The sequence below is a fragment of the Leopardus geoffroyi genome, chromosome A3 (assembly GCF_018350155.1).
Source record: "Leopardus geoffroyi isolate Oge1 chromosome A3, O.geoffroyi_Oge1_pat1.0, whole genome shotgun sequence".
NCBI lineage: Eukaryota > Metazoa > Chordata > Mammalia > Carnivora > Felidae > Leopardus > Leopardus geoffroyi.
In genome coordinates, this window is record NC_059336.1 from 79337887 (window position 1) to 79356136 (window position 18250).

The 18250-nt window shown below is 35.8% G+C and overlaps 1 protein-coding gene across 11 annotated transcripts in view; it reads right to left on the reverse strand.

The window, feature by feature from the left end:
• USP34 (ubiquitin specific peptidase 34) overlaps positions 1-18250 on the reverse strand; it is a 252897-nt gene that overhangs the window by 56326 nt on the left and 178321 nt on the right. For 7 of the 11 annotated variants that reach the window (XM_045446153.1, XM_045446155.1, XM_045446151.1 and 4 more), the window contains 9 exons: positions 17725-17780; positions 17503-17623; positions 6624-6807; positions 5982-6145; positions 2032-2097; positions 1035-1181; positions 895-951; positions 726-803; positions 238-332 (listed from right to left, as the gene is read on the reverse strand). In XM_045446153.1, the coding sequence (XP_045302109.1) occupies positions 238-332; positions 726-803; positions 895-951; positions 1035-1181; positions 2032-2097; positions 5982-6145; positions 6624-6807; positions 17503-17623; positions 17725-17780 (968 nt within the window). The remainder of the gene's footprint in view (positions 1-237; positions 333-725; positions 804-894; positions 952-1034; positions 1182-2031; positions 2098-5981; positions 6146-6623; positions 6808-17502; positions 17624-17724; positions 17781-18250) is intronic. The other 4 variants (XM_045446156.1, XM_045446158.1, XM_045446160.1 and 1 more) reach the window with 1 other exon arrangement.

Sequence of the window (18250 nt, forward strand, 5' to 3'; positions counted from 1 at the left end):
CTTGGTAAATATTTGATTAATTAAAAGGACAAAAATAATTTGGAAAAATTTAAGGATGCTTAAAAGTATACTTGAATAACTGAATGAAAAGCTGGTAAGAATGAGCACCAAGCAGCTAACCTTAACCTTAACCACATAATTTTCATAAAAGTTTAACATGAATTTACTCTAAGTCTGTGTTTTACTACCATTTGATGATGTATCAAAATGATAAATGTTACATTTCAAAAATCATACCTTTTTTCAGCTCGTACTTTCTTCCCACAATGAGAACAAGTATACATGTTGTCACCTTCTAAAGTGTCTTTAATAGTAACTTCATCAAGAGATTCCTGTGTATTAAAGCAGATTTTAAAGTTTCATATTACTGTTCACAGTATGTAAAATTACAAAAAGCAATAATTATAATTTGGGCAGAATGCACACAGAAAAACAAACTTTTCTATTTTAAAAAACACTAAATTTTAGTAAAAAATGTCTTCCCTCAAAATGACAAGATGCTCCATTAATCTTACTAAATTTTTCAAAAGTACAAGTATTTTGGTTTTGAATGGGGAAAAAATACCAGCTTTTTGGCCTATCTCTAATTCTTATTTGATTTGCATAATGAGAAGAAAATAGATGAAAACATGAAAGTTAATCTTCTATCAAGATAACAAAAATAAACTTGCTGTATATAAGAAATTAAAAGCAGAAAAAGTCTAAACAATATATACATTACTCACATAAATGTTCTTCATATCAGCCACTTGGCACCTCACAGTATAAAATTCTTCAGCAGTCTGACTAACGTGTTCACAATCCTGGTCAACCAACAAATATTAGTAATTTATTACAATAAGCTAAAATATACGATAAGATTTCCAAAAAGTGAAGAACAGGTACACTACTTACCAAGGACACAACATTGTTTGTAATTACACCTCCAAACAAACTTTTGACGGTATTTTTCTTTAAAAACAAACAAAGGTGAGTAATTAAAATTGGGCAAATCTGTACAAATTTCAAAGAAACTTCAGTATCCTGGTACTAACCAGTTCTGGAGACATTTCCTCAATTTTAGTAATCAGATCAGTAAAAAATTCTGTCATATCCTTCTGCTCCCCAGTATTCAGAGGCTGCTTGTCCATGGTGTATGTTTTACAAAAGGGTCTAGGATTATATGCTTTGCATTCACTCTCCTGCAAAGGAGAAGGGGGAGGGGTAGATCATGAAACAAACAAATCTGTGTCTCAAATAAAAAGAGCATTATCACAAGGTTCTTGCATAAATAACGAAACAACAACAAAACGGAGTAAATCTACAAGGAATTGCTCTTCTATTTCACTGTTGTTTGATTTTCGTGGCATTTTCAGTTTAATAGTTGTAGGGGCACCTGGCTGGCTGGCTCAGTTGGAAGAGCACGTGACTCTCGATCTTAGGGCTTGGGTTCAAGCCCCACACTGGGTGTACAGCATACTTAAAAAATAAAACTAAAATCTAAAAAACAAAACAAAAATTTTAAAAAAGAAAGAAAGAAAGAAAGAAAGAAAGAAAGAAAGAAAGAAAGAAAGAAAGAAAGAAAGGAGAGAGGAAGTTAAAAGGAAGGGGCAAAATCAGAAGACATGTGCCACTGCTGATGAATCTGAATACGATTCTGCTTATAATAAAAAAAAAATCACTGAAAACTTTTAAGCAGGAGAATAAACACTGTAAGATTTGCTAATTTTTAAAGATTGATTAGTTTTATACTTTTGAGAGTGGGAATTAAGAGGAACAAAGAGAAATCAATCAGAAAACTATGGGGGTGAATGTGACACTGTGATGGGAAAGGGACCGGACACAAAGAATTTTTCAAAGGACAAATTAACAGAATGCAGATAATGGAGATGTAACTGTTAAAAGTTACTTTTAACAAATTACTGACAAATTCAACTCGAAAAATAAGAGTATACAGTCGGGGCAAATCCAATACAAATGAACTTCATTTAATGTTTTCAACTTATACAGGTTATATCTAATTAGTTTTCCATACATAGTTCTCAAACATACCATTAAATATGTAAACATTTTTTGAAGCTCCAGAAGAGTGGTCTTATGCTTCATATCTTCTGAATACTGGAGATCAAGAGAAAATTCTCTATTAAAACATACTGATAGCAAATTAGACATTCTAGTAAATAAGGTATTACAATGTGTTTAATACCATATCTGTTTTCATTATTTTAGCTTTGTGTAGGAAAAAATACAGTCTATTCTTTACTTAGCAAGTTAGCATTTTAAAAATTGGAAGATTTTGCTCATTATATAAATATAGCCATCACTATTCTGTAAGCAAATGGAATAAAGAGATCTTAAAAAATAATTGCTTCCTAGATGAACACTCATTTGGTGCAATGCTGATTTCACAAGTTGGTGACTGCAAAAACAGAAAACATCTTAGGTGTGCAAAAAACCTGTTTTCTACAAATAAATCCATACATTTAAAAAATTCATTATAATACATGACATCTCACCATCATCTAGTTGTATCTTTCTTTTTTTCTAGAAGAGTGTATCTTTAATACTGTAGAAAAATTACTGGTCAAGATGCTTGAAAATCTTCTATATATTCAAGTATCATTAACTGCGATTCAGGTATCTTGACTAGACTCATTCACTAGAGACTTAGTCTTCAACACCAGTCTTATAGCCACTTATTAGATATACTCTATCTCATCCAAATATTAAAATAAACCTAAACCTATATATTTCATCCAAATATTAAAATCAACCTAAACCTATGAAGTACTATCCTCACTACAAACTGCCTGTCATAATTTTGAAGAAGCTCTGATAGTCTCATGGAATAATAAGCCTCCCACATGCCAGAAGTATACACTAGTTATTTGCGTCAATTTTGTGGGGAGTGTTAAGTAATGTGGTTCTGCTATTTTGGAACTTATAATCAAACTGAGGACATAAGGATACTGAAATAGGAGTCTATTCAACATATAGTTACCACAAAATTATATGATATGAAGTACAATGGGAATTGAATAAAAGGAACCAACATTATTGGCAAAACAACAATAGTAATATTCCCGGCATATGGGAGGCTTAATACTCCATGAGATTAGAGTAGCAGTCACACAAAACAACATCTTCCAATATGGAACAGAACTGACACATGCAAATTATTCAAAATTCAGAATACAAAAATGGCCAGGATTTATATTTCTAAAGACCTGGATTTATATTTTCATTGCTGGAGGTGAAGTATTAGTTGGCTGAAGAACAGAAGTGACAGAATTCTTCTAAACTAAGAAAAACCAAGAATATTTTATTATGTGTAAGTTCTAAATATATACCCTACATATGTATTACTACTTAAGGAATACATGTTTGTACCCATTAGGATGGCTACTGTCAAAAAAACAGAAAACAAGTTTCAGCAAGGTGTGTGAAGAAACTGGCACCTTTGTGCATTGCTGGTAGGAATATAAAATGGCACAGCGACTATGGGAAAGCGGCAGGGTGATTCCTCAAAGAATTAAACACAGAATTCCCATATGATCCAGCAATTCCACTTCTGGGTATGTATAAAAAAGAAGTGAAAGCAGGAACTCAAAAGGTATCTGGATACTCATGTTCATGGAAACATTATAAAAGCCAAAAGATATAAGCAACCCAAAAGCATCTGACAGATGAATGGATAAACAAAACGTGGCATTTACACACTATGGAATATTGTTCAGCCTTAAAAAATCGGGAAATTCTGATACATGCTACCACATGAAAACGTGAATACACTATGCTAATAAGATTATATGATTCTACTTAAATGAGGTACCTAGGACAGTCAAATACATAGAGACAAGTAGTACAATAGAAGTTGCAAGGGGTTTGGGAGAAGGGAGAATGGGAAACAGTTTTAGTTGGGGGAAGTGAAAAAAATCGCTGAAACTGATGGTGGTGAATACAAAGTGAATGTACTAACTACCACAGAACTGCATACTTATATATGGTTAACATGGTAAATTTTAGTGATGTATATTTTACCACAATTAAAATACATGTAAAACTTTCTTTAATCTTTCTGTGAACATCAGATAAGGAAATGAAAACAATGTTTTCATGTAAATAATCAAGTGAACATTTGACTAGAGTAGTTTCCAAAGTCATGTCAAATTCTATTAAGAATTTTTCATATAGAGGGTGCTTGGGTGGCTCAGTCAGTTTAAGTGTCCAACTCCTGATTTCAGCTCAGGTCATGAACTCACAGTCTGAGACTGAGACCCACATCCACGGAGCCTGCGTAAGATTCTCTCTTCCTTTGCTCCTCCCCTGCGTGTGTGTGCATTTTCTCGCCCCTCCCCCCACCAAATTGTTTATGTAGAGAGAAGCCTAAGTTTATTTATTTTATTAAAAAAAATTTGTTTAACGTTTATTTATTTTTGAGAGAGAGAGAGAGACACAGCATGAGCGGGGGAGGGGCAGAGGGAGAGAGGGAGACAGAGAATCTGAAACAGGCTCTACGCTCTGAGTTATCATCACAGAGCCCAAAGCAGAGCTTGAACTGTGAATGGCGAAATCATGACCTGAGCTGAATGAAGTCAGACACCGAACTGACTGAGCCACGCAGGCGCCCCTAAGTTTAATTTTTAACCAAAAACACCATTTATGAGACCTACTCCCAATTAGCACATCTGACCTTCTGAGTGTTATCTGGCACTACGTATTAATTCCTGAAACTGCTAACAGCTAAACGGTGATCATTAATAGGAAGAAGAGAAATCGCAAAGTATGGTCATGTTAACAACTAGAAAAAAACAAAACAAAACAAAACACTGAAACTATGGGACCATGAAACTCTTTGATCATAACTAGCTCTATAAAATTAAGCAGATGGGGCCACAAATTTTGTGACAAAAATTTCCATATGCTAAATGAGTCAGTTATTCAACTACTTCTAAGCATGATCAGTCTCAGATGATAATCTTAAAAGCATTAATATAACTAAAGCTCCCCATCCCCTGCAAAAAAAAACCCACCTGACTATACTGTAACTTGGAGACTTTGAAGCTGAACTTAAACATATTAAGGATTCGGGGTGCCTGAGTGGATCAGTGGGTTGGGCTTCTGACTTCAGCTCAGGTCATGATCTCATGGTTTGTGAGTTTGAGCCCCGCATCAGTCTCTGTGCTGACAGCTCCCAGTCTGGAGCCTGCTTCAGATTTTGTGTCTCCCTCTCCTTGCCCTTCCCCCATTCAGGCTCTTTCTCTCTCAAAAATAAAGATTAAAAAAAAATTAAAAAACAAAAAAAGTCCTTCCCATCAAAACACTACATAAATATTAAAAAAAAAAAAACATATTAAGGATTCAATGAAGGTACATAAAGAATTGCAATACTTTTTTAGGGAGAATAAATCAGGACATTAAGATGACATGATGAAGGAAAACAAAAAAGCAAGGACAGGCATAAAGTAAATTTGCCAAGAAATTATGTAAGTAGTGCAGAAGGCAAACTAAAAAACAGTCCATGAAAAAGAATAAAAAGAATGAACATCAGAAATAACAAGTTAAGAAAAATAACACGAAGCAGCGCTTACCCAAATAAACTAGGCCCACTGGCAAATTTACTTTGGAATAAAAATAAAAGAAATAAGTGGTTCTGGTATATTCCCCTACTTTGTTTTAGGCTTTGCTTATTTTGTATGTGAAGAAAATTTGTATTTATTTTTACTGAAAATATGTTCATTGTCTACATGGAGTATATATATTCTACTACTATGTTTCCCCTTGAGAAATAAAGAAATTATACTACTATGTTAGGAGTACTCTATTAAACTGTAAAAATAATTAAGACATACACAAGCTACCTAGCTATATAATCAAATATTGTCATTTAATTCATAAATTATTTTCTCAATGTTTTATTAAACTGAAATAATCAAGATTTCTTAACAAAATTTAAAACTTGTCTTTAATACTTTTAATTCTGAAAGTGAGGAAAAATGTACCTTTGCAGTGAAGACAGCCTGTCTGGCCTCAGGTATCATATAAAGTTGCTGAATAGTAGAAGCCAAGTAACAAGTAGCTCCAAGGTTAGTCAGGCCAACAAATCTACACTCAGCACGAACATCTTCGTGAGGCCAGTAGTCCCATTTATAAGGTGCATGGGCTGCTGAACAAAAAGGGAGGAAAGGATCCCCCCGCCCCCCGCCGAAACAAACTATTAAACATAATGTATTTTGCTTTTAATGATGGCCACTACTATCACTTTAGTTAATATACACAAAACATTATATATAACCTGAAACTAATGTAACACTGGGTTTCAACTATACTCAAATAAAAGAATAAGATACAAAATTAGTAAAAACAATTATAAAAACATTCATTCCCTAAAAATCCAAAAGAATGTTAAAATCTGATTTTACTTGGCACTATATTATTTAACCAAGAAATCCCTACGTATTTCAGATACCTACAAAAAGTCCTTTACACCTGTTTTTTAAAAATCGATGTTATTTTTTTAACATCTTAGAAACAACAGTTTATAAAGTTAAAGTGTGTTAACAGTGGATTCTTTAAGACATGCCCTTCAAAATCTCTTTTCCGCATCCAAACGTTAGAAAGATTAAAAGGAAAAGAATGCTTACACTGCATGTGTTGTGCCATAACCCAGTTGTGTATTAGCCTGTAGTTTTCAACAGATCCCTTCACCATCTCTACTAACAAATCATAAGCAGCAGCTCTGGAAGAATGTGATTTGCACTTTGGCTGTTGTCTGTCTTTTAGACTAGGCAACAAGAACAGGAGATTGAAGATATCTCTTAAAAATTCCTGGAAAAAAGAGAAAGACCAAGTATATTATCTAAAATTACATTTCAATTATATTCCAAATATAACGAATAACTTACACACAGTGAACTAGACTACATGACAATCTACAATTTTCTAAAAGTCTGTTTAAAAACTTAGAGCAGCATCATATAAAAAGTTTCCCCAATGTTCATTTCTCTTAAAGAAAACAGAATGAGTAAGGATCACCTTTACTCTTCCTTCCTCTCAATACCTAATAGGCTCTTTCTTAGATTCCCATCTATAATGCTATTATTTTCCACTCCATTAAATGACCAAAAGTTTTTGTTGAGGACTCATTATGTCCTATCTTGACTGCCTTTGCATTTCCTTCAGTTTCTCTGTATTTCACTCTAATAACAGTAACAGCACCAAAAGTAGCAACTTCTCCTAATGAGCAGTTATTGTGCCAGATACTACTCAAAGGCCCCCATACCAAAAACAGAGAAGACCAAAAACCTTGCTTGGAGTCACAGAGCTTAAAGACGCCAGAGTCAGGATTTCAGACACCAAGCTCTCACTTTCTATTCTAGTGAACTGAAGTGCAAGGTTTTATCATCCTAGACGTATTTTTCTCTAAATCTGATCTGCTTAAGAAAGGGTCAGGTCACCTTTCCAACCTGTTTTCCTAATTGGTTCTTTGCTACTTTACCAAAGAAAGTTATTTCTCACACACCTCAAATACTACTATGGTACACTGTTCTGGGCTATAAAATGTCCTGGTGTACTGAGTAGAAAAGAGGTACTGTAGTTAACACTGACATTCTCCTAGCCTTAGAAAGTCTGGATTGTAAGGTGGCCCCTGGCTGTAATGTGAAAATTTGAATGGTGAATAGTTCCCTCCTCTGATATACAACTTTTCCTAAGTGATAAAAGTGGCTCACTGTGCCTTTTGTATTTGGTTTATACTGAATACCTGCTTTTCACCTGGGAGTCTAGAATTTCAGATACTGTGGTCGGTTACACAGGTACTATAAATGACAATCCCCACCACTTCACCCCGCCTAAAACCCTGACTTGTAGGTTCAAGACAGCTTCCCCGGTAGACAAAACCTCTCACATGTTGTCACACTCATCGCTGGGGAAATTAAGCACATCCTGTGCAACTCCAAGAAGACAGGACTCTTGGAAATATGTAGCTGTTTTCCACCAGAGTTGCCCAATCCTGTCTTTTTCTGTCACTGATTTCATTTTGTATTATTTTGCTGTAATAAATATTAGCCATGAGTACAACCACATGCTGATTCCTTGGGAGTGATTCCCTCAGTAAATCACTAAATCTGGTGGTGTCCTGGGAGCCTCTGAGACAGGCACCAAATAAACGACAATCTGAAATATTTTCCCATTAATGATCTCACCTCTTCCATCTCACTATTGTCAAAGAAAGTACAAAGTCCTGTCTTTGCAAGGAAAAGTATGTCTGGCTAAGAAATATGGAATGTGGGGGCACCTGGGTGGCTCAGTCGGTTAAGAATCCACCTTCAGCTCAGGTCATGATCTCACAGTTTGTGAGTTTGAGCCCCGCATCAGGCTTCACACTGTCAGCATGGGATTCTCTCTCTCTCTCCCTCTTTCACTCATGTCCTCTCTCATAAATGAATGAATGAATGAATGAATGAATGAATGAATAAATAAATAAATAAATAAGAAATATGGAAAGTGACTAGGGTCTACTTCATACAGCTGACAGACTGATAAGACTGTATCTTGCCTATATTAGAATTCAGAGGTTAGAGGACTGTCTTCGAGACACAAGATAACACATTTACTTCAACTGGAAAAACAGGCAAATTCACTCAAAAAGAAGTGGAATTGGCTAGTAACTAGTTTAAAATGAACTATCTTTGCTAATCAGTTTAAACCCAGAAATTGAACAAGTATTAAATACCTACAGCTCCAAAGCTTTAATAAAATATATTTAAATCTTTTGATAAGATAAAAAATATTTTATCAGAAATATTAGGCTGGTAAAAGCATAATGAAATGAACACTATTTTTATTTTCCTTACTCTGAGTTTACTGGAAAAGCAGGTGTCTCTATGTGAAAAAGTAACCTATATATATGCCCATTTGATAAATAATGGTAAGACCATTTTGATATATTTCACAGAAAGAAGAACCTCAAATTGCTGAGAGAATACTAAAAATAGTTTCTGATAATAGATCACAGTGTGATTTTTTAACATGTACTTCAGAAGAAATTCAAAGATTAAATAACATAGTTAAAATAAAATTTCCGGGGTGCCTAGGTGTCTTAGTTGATTAAGCATACAACTCTTAATTCAGCTCAGGTCATGATCTTACGGTTTGTGAAATCAAGCTCCACATGGGTCTCTGTGCTGAGAGCATGGAGCATGCTTGGGATTCTCTCCCTGTCCCTCCCCCACTCAATCTATCAAAATAAAAAATTAACATTTAAAAAAAATGAATAAAAACCAAAACTTCCATTCTCACTGTAAACATATAAACAAGGCTTAAATTTCCATTATGTAAATAAAGTTTCCCAGAATTTATGTTTATAAAAATATAAAGTAGGAGGAGAATTAATGAATACACATTCTCCCTTATCAAATAATATCCACCTATAACTATATAAATTAATTTTATTTATTTTTTTATTAAAAAAAAAATTTTTTTTTTCAACGTTTATTTATTTTTTTTGGGACAGAGAGAGACAGAGCATGAACGGGGGAGGGGCAGAGAGAGAGGGAGACACATAATCAGAAACAGGCTCCAGGCTCTGAGTCATCAGCCCAGAGCCTGACGCGGGACTCGAACTCACGGACCGCGAGATCGTGACCTGGCTGAAATCGGACGCTTAACCAACTGCACCACCCAGGCGCCCCTATAAAATAATTTTAAAAGGCTCATTCTTGTTAACACAGTCATTTTCAATCAAATTTCATTAAAAAATTTTTTTAATGTTTATTGAATTTTGAGAGAGAGAGATAGAGCATGAGCAGGACAGGGGCAGAGACAGAGAGGGAGACACAGAATCTGAAAAAGGCTCCAAGTTCTGAGCTGTCAGCACAGAGCCCAACACAGGGCTCGAACTTGGGAAGAGGGAGATCATGACTTGAGCCTAAGTCAGACGCTCAACTGACTGAGCCACCCAGGTGCCCCTCAAATTTCATTTTAGTGTTTCATACTTCTTGGCAAAATCTGAGGTATATTTGGACTTGCCTATGGTTCTGCAGAAGAGTGCATGCCTCAGGTTGCGACTCTCGGCTACTCCCAAATAAACCCATTTTTGCTGATTTTAAAATAACTGGCAGGTTTAAAAAAATTTTTTTTTAACCTTTATTTATTTTTGAGAGAGAGACAGACAGACAGACACACAGAAAGAGTATGAGTGGGGGGGAGCAGAAAGAGAGGTAGACACAGAATCCAAAGCAGGCTCCAGGCTCTGAGCTGTTAGCAGAGCCTGACGTGGGGCTGGAGCCCATGAGCCATGAGATCATGACCTGAGCCAAAGCTGGATGGACACTTAACCGACAAGCACCCCTGGCAATTTTGTTTTTTAAGGTTAATATTACGTGGTGATCAGAAGTGGAATGCAAAGACCCCCTAACAACTCCGAGGCTAGTGAACAAAACATGCCAGTACCAACAGAGCCAAATGGGCTCACTGCTCCCCTTTGAGAATTCTACATATCCTGCTAGGATGACTTACACAGAAGAGAACATCAGCTTTGCCATCCCACAAGTTCATGAGAAGGAAATCTCTAAAATCATGTAAAAGAACAACTATCCTAAAACAGCTTTAACCCAGATATAACGAAGAACACATACTACGAATAAAAAGAGAAAGTTTCGGAGAAAAAATGAGATATCCTAAACCCATTCTGTTGTTACTAATCAAATTACAAAAGAGCCTTTATAAAAATATTTCAAGATAAAGTTGCTTCTATTTTTGAGACTGAAAAAAATTTTAAAAGAAAGTATGACAAAATTATTGCTATAGACCACCAACTATTTTTAATGTAGAAGATGAAGAACTTTGGACAGTTGATCAAGATACAAATTTCCTTCTATAAAATGTTACTAAAAACAATTTTTTACAAATAAAGTCTTATGTGTATATGAAAAAAACATATTTATGTTGCTCTGATTGCCCATGTCCAAATTAATGTAATGTTAATAATAATTAAACAGAAAAAATTTAAGACAACACCATGAGGTCATAAGAAATAAATATTTTTTTCTATTTCAACAAACCGCTGGAAATTAGAGTTGATGGGAAAGGTGTGCACTTGTGATGAGCACCGGCTAAAATAAGGAATTGTTGAATCACTGTATTGTACACCTGAAACTAATATAACATTGCATATTAACTAACTGGAATTAAAATAAAAACTAAGTAAAACAAACAAAAAAACATGAGTTGAAAAATCTATAAATTTTTTTTAAATTTAAAAATATGCACGGAAACACCTATGGTTTCTCAAAATTCTTCAAAGCTATGTGAGCAATACAAGTTTGAAGACCAATATTGTAAAAATGATCTCCTGTGGGGGCACCTTGGTGGCTCAGTCAGTTAAGCATCCAACTTCAACTCAGGTCATGATCTCACAATTTGTGAGTTCGAACCCCATGTCGGGCTCTGTGCTGATAGACTATCTGTGTCTCATTCTCTCTCTGCCCCTACCCCACTTGTGTTCTCTATCTCTCTCAAAAATAAATAAATAAATGTAAAATAACAGCAGTAATAATAATAATAATAATAAATAAATAATCTCCTGTGAACACAAAAGATGGACCATCTAGTTTTCCAAATTTACCTCTTATACTTCTTCAAACTCAAGCCAAACTGAACTTATAAATTTCCTGCACATATCTAGTGGTTTCCTATGACTTAGTTTTACTCATAGTCTTTTCTGGGACTTAAATGTTTCCTGCACTTTTCTACTTAAAAATACTTTATCCTGTATTACAAAAGGTGTACCTTCTTCAATTTTCCTAATCATGTAAGTGCTATGTGATCTTTCATAACCCTGATGGTCTCTTTAATATTAAGCTCTTATTTTTTACCTGAGCAATTGCAAATATCCTGAGCAACCATTATTTGAGAAGGTACATACAAATTTTGAATAAGGCAGGTTTCTCAATAATTATCTCCTGAAAAAATGAACCACTGTCAGTTCTTAACAATTGGGACTCAGTCTTTTTTTTTTTTTTTTCTCTCAATGTTTTTATATTTTATTTTTGAGAGAGAGAGACAGAGTATGAGCAGGGGAGTGGCAGACAAGAGAGGGAGACACATAATCCGAAGCAGGCCCCAGGTTCTGAGCTGTCAGCAGAGAACCCAATGCGGGGCTCGAACTCATGAGCTATAAGATATGACCTGAGCCGAAGTCAGATGCTCACCTGACTGAGCCACCCAGGCACCACCACAAGGACTGAGTCTTAACCATCAATCTGTTCAATATATATATATTTGTTGCTAGATACTATGCAATGTAGTAGAGATAAGAATAGGGTTTATATTTTTAAAGGGGAATTAGAAAACTCGAGGAAGAGGGCATAAAGAGTAAGGAAAAGAAGTAGCAGTAGTGGTGATAGTGGTGACCAAGACCACATTTAGCCTACATAGCCTAAAATACTTACTAAAAGGCTCTTTACACAAAATGTTAACTGATTCCTAAACAAAAGTAAATTGTCCATGAAATTTTTAAAGAATTCTTAATCAATAAAGCAAAATTGTTAAAGTAGAAAAGGTATTTTAAATATCTAGGAGAAAATGAAAACTTTTCTTAATATTACACCAAACCATGGGAATGCAAGCTGGTGCAGCCACTCTGGGAAACAGTATGCAGGTTCCTCAAAAAACTAAAAATAGAACTACCCTACGACCCAGCAATTGCACTACTAGGCATTTATCCAAGGGATACAGGTGTGCTGTTTCGAAGGGACACATGCACCCCAATGTTTATAGCAGCACTAGCAACAATAGCCAAAGTTCGGAAAGAGCCCAAATGTCCATCAATGGATGAATGGATAAAGAAGAGGTGGTATATACACGTATATACACGTATATATACTATATATATATGCATGTATACACGTATATACGTATACATGTATACACGTATATACACACATATATACATACGTGTATATATGTATACGTGTATATACGTACATACACGTATATATACATACGTGTATATACACGTGTATATATATACATACATATGTGTGTGTATGTATGTGTGTGTGTATGTATGTGTATATATATAATGGAGCATTACTCGGCAATCAAAAAGAATGAAATCTTGCCATTTTCAACTATGTGGACGGAACTGGAGAATATTATGCTAAGTGAAATTAGAGAAAGACAAAAACCATATGCTTCACTCATGTGAGGACTTTAAGAGACAAAACAGAAGAACATTAAGGAGGGAAACAAAAATAATATAAAAACAGGGAGGGGGACAAAACAGAAGAGACTCATAAATATGGAGAACAAACTGAGGGTTACTGGAGGGATTGTGGGAGGGGGGATGGGCTAAATGGGTAATGGGCACTAAGGAATCTACTCCTGAAATCATTGTTGCACTATATGCTAACTAACTTGGATGTAAATTTAAAAAAATAAAAAATAAAATTAAAAAAAATATATTATACCAAACCAACCACCTTAAACACCTCTCCACTTCCATATCTAATTGACATCTCAAATTTAACATGTCCAAAATGGACCTCCTGATTTTGAACCCACACTTCTCCCCTAAAACCATCTATCCTGAGATTTCCCTTTCTTATTCAACGGAATTATCATTCACTTAGTTTCTGAGGCTTAAAATTGTAGTCATTCTTAATTTCTCTCTCTCCCACCTCACAATCCTATCCAAATTTAAGTCTGTGAGCTCTACCTTCAATAAACATCCCAAATCCAACCACTTTTCACCATCAACCCTCTTCAGAACCACTCCAAACTTCCTAACTAGATCCCCAACATATTTGCCGCACTCCTAGTTTTCTACATGGAGTCTAGATCCCAGAAAAGTAATACAAAATAATGGCTTTCAAAACATGCAAAGAAGCTCAACCTTACTCATAATCACAACTAAAAAACCCAAGAGAATATTTTTCACCTATCAGTCTGGCAGAAATGAAATATTTGATATTATACTGGGTTGGCAGGAATGTGAGGAAATGGGCATTCATCCACAAACAGTGTAGGTGGGGTCATAAATTGGCTCAGCATCCACTGAAAGCAACATGGTTATATTGACCAAAATCATAAAGGGACATACCCTATGAATCAGCAATTCTACTTCCAAAATTTTTTCTTAAAGATTTCCTAAGTGGAAGATGTTTATACACCTTCACTGCAATATCACTTATAAGAGCATAAGACCATTTTCATCACTAGGAAGATAGTGTGTGGGTGTACACACACACACATACACACACACACACACACACACACACACACACACAGAAAAAAGAATATTATGCAGTTGTTAAAAAGAATGAATTGGGGCGCCTGGGTGGCGCAGTCGGTTAAGCGTCCGACTTCAGCCAGGTCACGATCTCGCGGTCCGTGAGTTCGAGCCCCGCGTCGGGCTCTGGGCTGATGGCTCAGAGCCTGGAGCCTGTTTCCGATTCTGTGTCTCCCTCTCTCTCTGCCCCTCCCCCGTTCATGCTCTGTCTCTCTCTGTCCCAAAAATAAATAAACGTTGAAAAAAAAAAAATTTAAAAAAAAAGAATGAATTAACTGTATACAGTATATACTGATACAGAGAATCTCTAAGGTAGGTGAAAAAAGCAAACTATAGAGCCACGTGTTTAGGATTTTAAAATCTACAGACAGTAGTGCATAATGGTCAGAAGCTCGGCCAAGTGAAGAGTATGAGTGACCTCAGTGAGACAAGTTGCTTAAACTGGCTATGCCTTAATTTCATAATTTGTCCACATGGGGTCTACTAACAAAGGGCTCAAAACTTTGCCTAAGATTATTATTTAAATCAACAAAAGAAAGAAAAAATAAGCAGTCTTTTAAAAATATGGGTAAGAAAAACAAGAATTCTGGAAAAGAGAGAAAAAGAATTTTTAATTCTTTTTAATACTTGCAAAGTACAGAGTTTTACAAATGAGAAGAAAAATGACAAAAGATACACAATGATTATGAACAGAAAAATTCACAAGTTAACACAAATACACAATATATAGCATACATACAAAGACACTCATCTTCAATAGTAATCAAAAACATAAAACTAAAGCAACGAGACTGCCACATGTAAGGAATGTGGGGATATCTGAGAAACAGAGATATTAGGAGCATTCTAATACAGTGCAGCTGGAAGAATATACGGAAGGAACCTTTTGTAAACTAAGGTATTACAATTAAAATCAATCAAATTTACTTTTAAGAATATGAGTATAGAGGTGCCTGGGTGGCTCAGTCGGTTAACTGTCCAACTTTGGCTCAGGTCATGATCTTGCAGTTTGTGAGTTTGAGCCCAGCGTCAGTTCAGAGCCTGGAGACTGCTTCACCTTCTGTATCCCCCTCCCTCCCCTATTCATGTTCTAGGAAAGAAGGAAGGAAGGAAGGAAGGAAGGAAGGAAGGAAGGAAGGAAGGACGGAAGGAAGGGCGGACAAAAGAATGAAAGAGAACCTAAGTATAGGAGCGGTACCTGGGTGGCTCAGTTAAGCATCCAACTCTTGATTTTGGCTCAGGTCATGATCTCACGGTTCATGACTTTGAGCCCCTTATTAGGCTCTGCACTGACAGCACGGAGCCTGCTTGGGATTCTCTGTCCCTCTCTTTCTGCCCCCCTCTCAACTCATGCGGTCTCTCTCTCTCTCTCAAAAATAAACATTAACGGGGCGCCTGGGTGGCGCAGTCGGTTAAGCGTCCGACTTCAGCCAGGTCACGATCTCGCGGTCCGTGAGTTCGAGCCCCGCGTCGGGCTCTGGGCTGATGGCTCAGAGCCTGGAGCCTGTTTCCGATTCTGTGTCTCCCTCTCTCGCTGCCCCTCCCCCGTTCATGCTCTGTCTCTCTCTGTCCCAAAAATAAATAAACGTTGAAAAAAAAATTTTTTTTTAAATAAAAAAAAATAAACATTAAAAAAAGTGAGTATAGGGGTGCCTGGGTGGTTTAGTCAGTTAAACGGCCAACTTTGGCTCAGGTCACGATCTCACAGTTCATGAGTTCGAGCCCCGCACTGGGTTCTGTGCTGACAGCTCAGAGCCTGGAGTTTCCTTCAAATTCTGTGTCTCTCGCTCTCTGCCCCTCCCCTGCTTGTTGTCTCTCTCTCTCTCTCTCAAACATAAATGAACATTTAAAAAAATTTTCTTAAGTGAGTATATAATGGGACAGGTATGCAAAGATGTTCCCTGCAGTTGCAGTTTTTTTTTTACAACCAGTAACATAAATGTCAGTAATATATTATTTTCCTCTTTATGTATTCAATCTTTTAAATGTATTTTTTAACACATTCACTTTTTTAAGTGAAGAAAGAAGATCACAGAATGGTATTTTTGTAATATAAATTATTTGAGTATTTAATATATCCATGGAAACTCCTAGAAGCCATCCATCAGCTGAGCATCATGGCAAATCAAACTACATGGGGATCTTCTTTTGAACTATCTAAACATGTTTTCTTTCTTTACAATGATTTTCATGTTATAATATGTTATCAGAAAAATCAATATATTTACACTTTGGAATAAAAATGACATACTGGTTTATGTAACAGAATACTTCAACCAGCAAAACTAAATCAAATTATTCCCAGTGAGTTTTAAGGTAAAATTTAAAAATTAGGACCTAAAAGAAAGAGTACAAGAAGGGGCTTTGCTGAATAGGGGAAGTACCACAGATTTATCACCAGAATCCTTTACACCATCCCCATGAGGACTATCTTCCATCGTGGTTATTCCTATGTTTCTTACCACAGTTAGTAACCTCAAGAAAACAACCATCCAAACCAAAACTAACTCCCTTAATGCAGACAATGACAAAAGTGCTAATGGCAAAGTAAATAACTTAATCTGAAGAGTAATTAGACATTTATAGATATAGAATCATTATGCATGATCTAGTATTCAATAGATTTTATGTCAAATGCGCTTTTAAAACACGAAACTAATAAAACAGATACTCTATAATGACCACTTATTAATTCCACTGTGCAAATTATTAATTCAAAATATTCAATCCTACAGAAACTGTACCACTGAAGTAGGGGTTGCCTTTCTTTAAATTTTTTTTTTTTAACGTTTATTTATTTTTGAGACAGAGAGAGACAGAGCATGAATGGGGGAGGGGCAGAGAGAGAGGGAGACACAGAATCGGAAGCAGGCTCCAGGCTCTGAGCTATCAGCCCAGAGCCTGACGCGGGGCTTGAACTCACGGACCGCGAGATCGTGACCTGAGCCAAGGTCGGACGCTCAACCGACTGAGCCACCCAGGCGCCAGGGGTTGCCTTTCTATGTACAAGTCACAGGAATTAAAATTTGTTTCTGCATTCTAAATTTAAGCCTAAGATTTATATTTCTAGGGTTCATTTTATTCAATGTTCACTTTTCCTACCAGCAATAAAGTTCTAGCAACGTTTATGTTTGCGTGTTTAAGATAATTTTAACATATCCACATACAACCCAACAACAAAAAAGGTTTCAATCATATTTCATATAGACATTTGATGTCTTAATACGTACCTGTCCTTCTCTTGAAAATTTAAAGGGTGGTTTGTGTTTAATAACACTTGTTGCAAGCCTTAAGAGTCCTGTAAGCCCATCATCTTCTATATTACCATCTTGATGATCAAGGATTTCCCTGCTACACAAAAAAGAACACACACAAAGCAAGATAGTTCACATAATTATGTCCTTTATATCTTTTTTCAACAATATAACTGTCAATTTCACATTTAAATTTACCTTCGGATACAGTCAGCCAAATGTCGTGCCAAAGCATCTAAGTCGAGGAGTGTGGTCTTAATACAAAGAGAAAATACAAAATTCAAATACGTATTTTTTTTTTGTTTGTTTAGTAGCCAGAGATTACTAAAACAAAACACATCCTTTCCTTGTAAGAAGAATTTAGTCTCCCAAATTCATGAATATACCATTTAAATTATAAATAATACAGTTATTCTTTACCTATACATGATGTCAATTAATAAAATTAAAGTTGTAGGGGTGCCTGGGTGGCTCAGTCAGTTAAGTGTCCGACTCTTGGTTTTGGCTCAGGTCATATCTCACAGTTCGTGAGTTTAAGCCCACAACGAGCTCCACACTGACACTATGGAGCCTGCTTAGGATTCTTTCTCTCCCCCTCTGTCCCTGCCCCTCCTCCGCTGTTTATCTGACATCAATATTTTATGAATACTCAAGTAAATTAAAACACATTCAATTTTTTAAAATTATTTCTCAAATAAAAAGTAGAATACTTTAAGAATTCAAC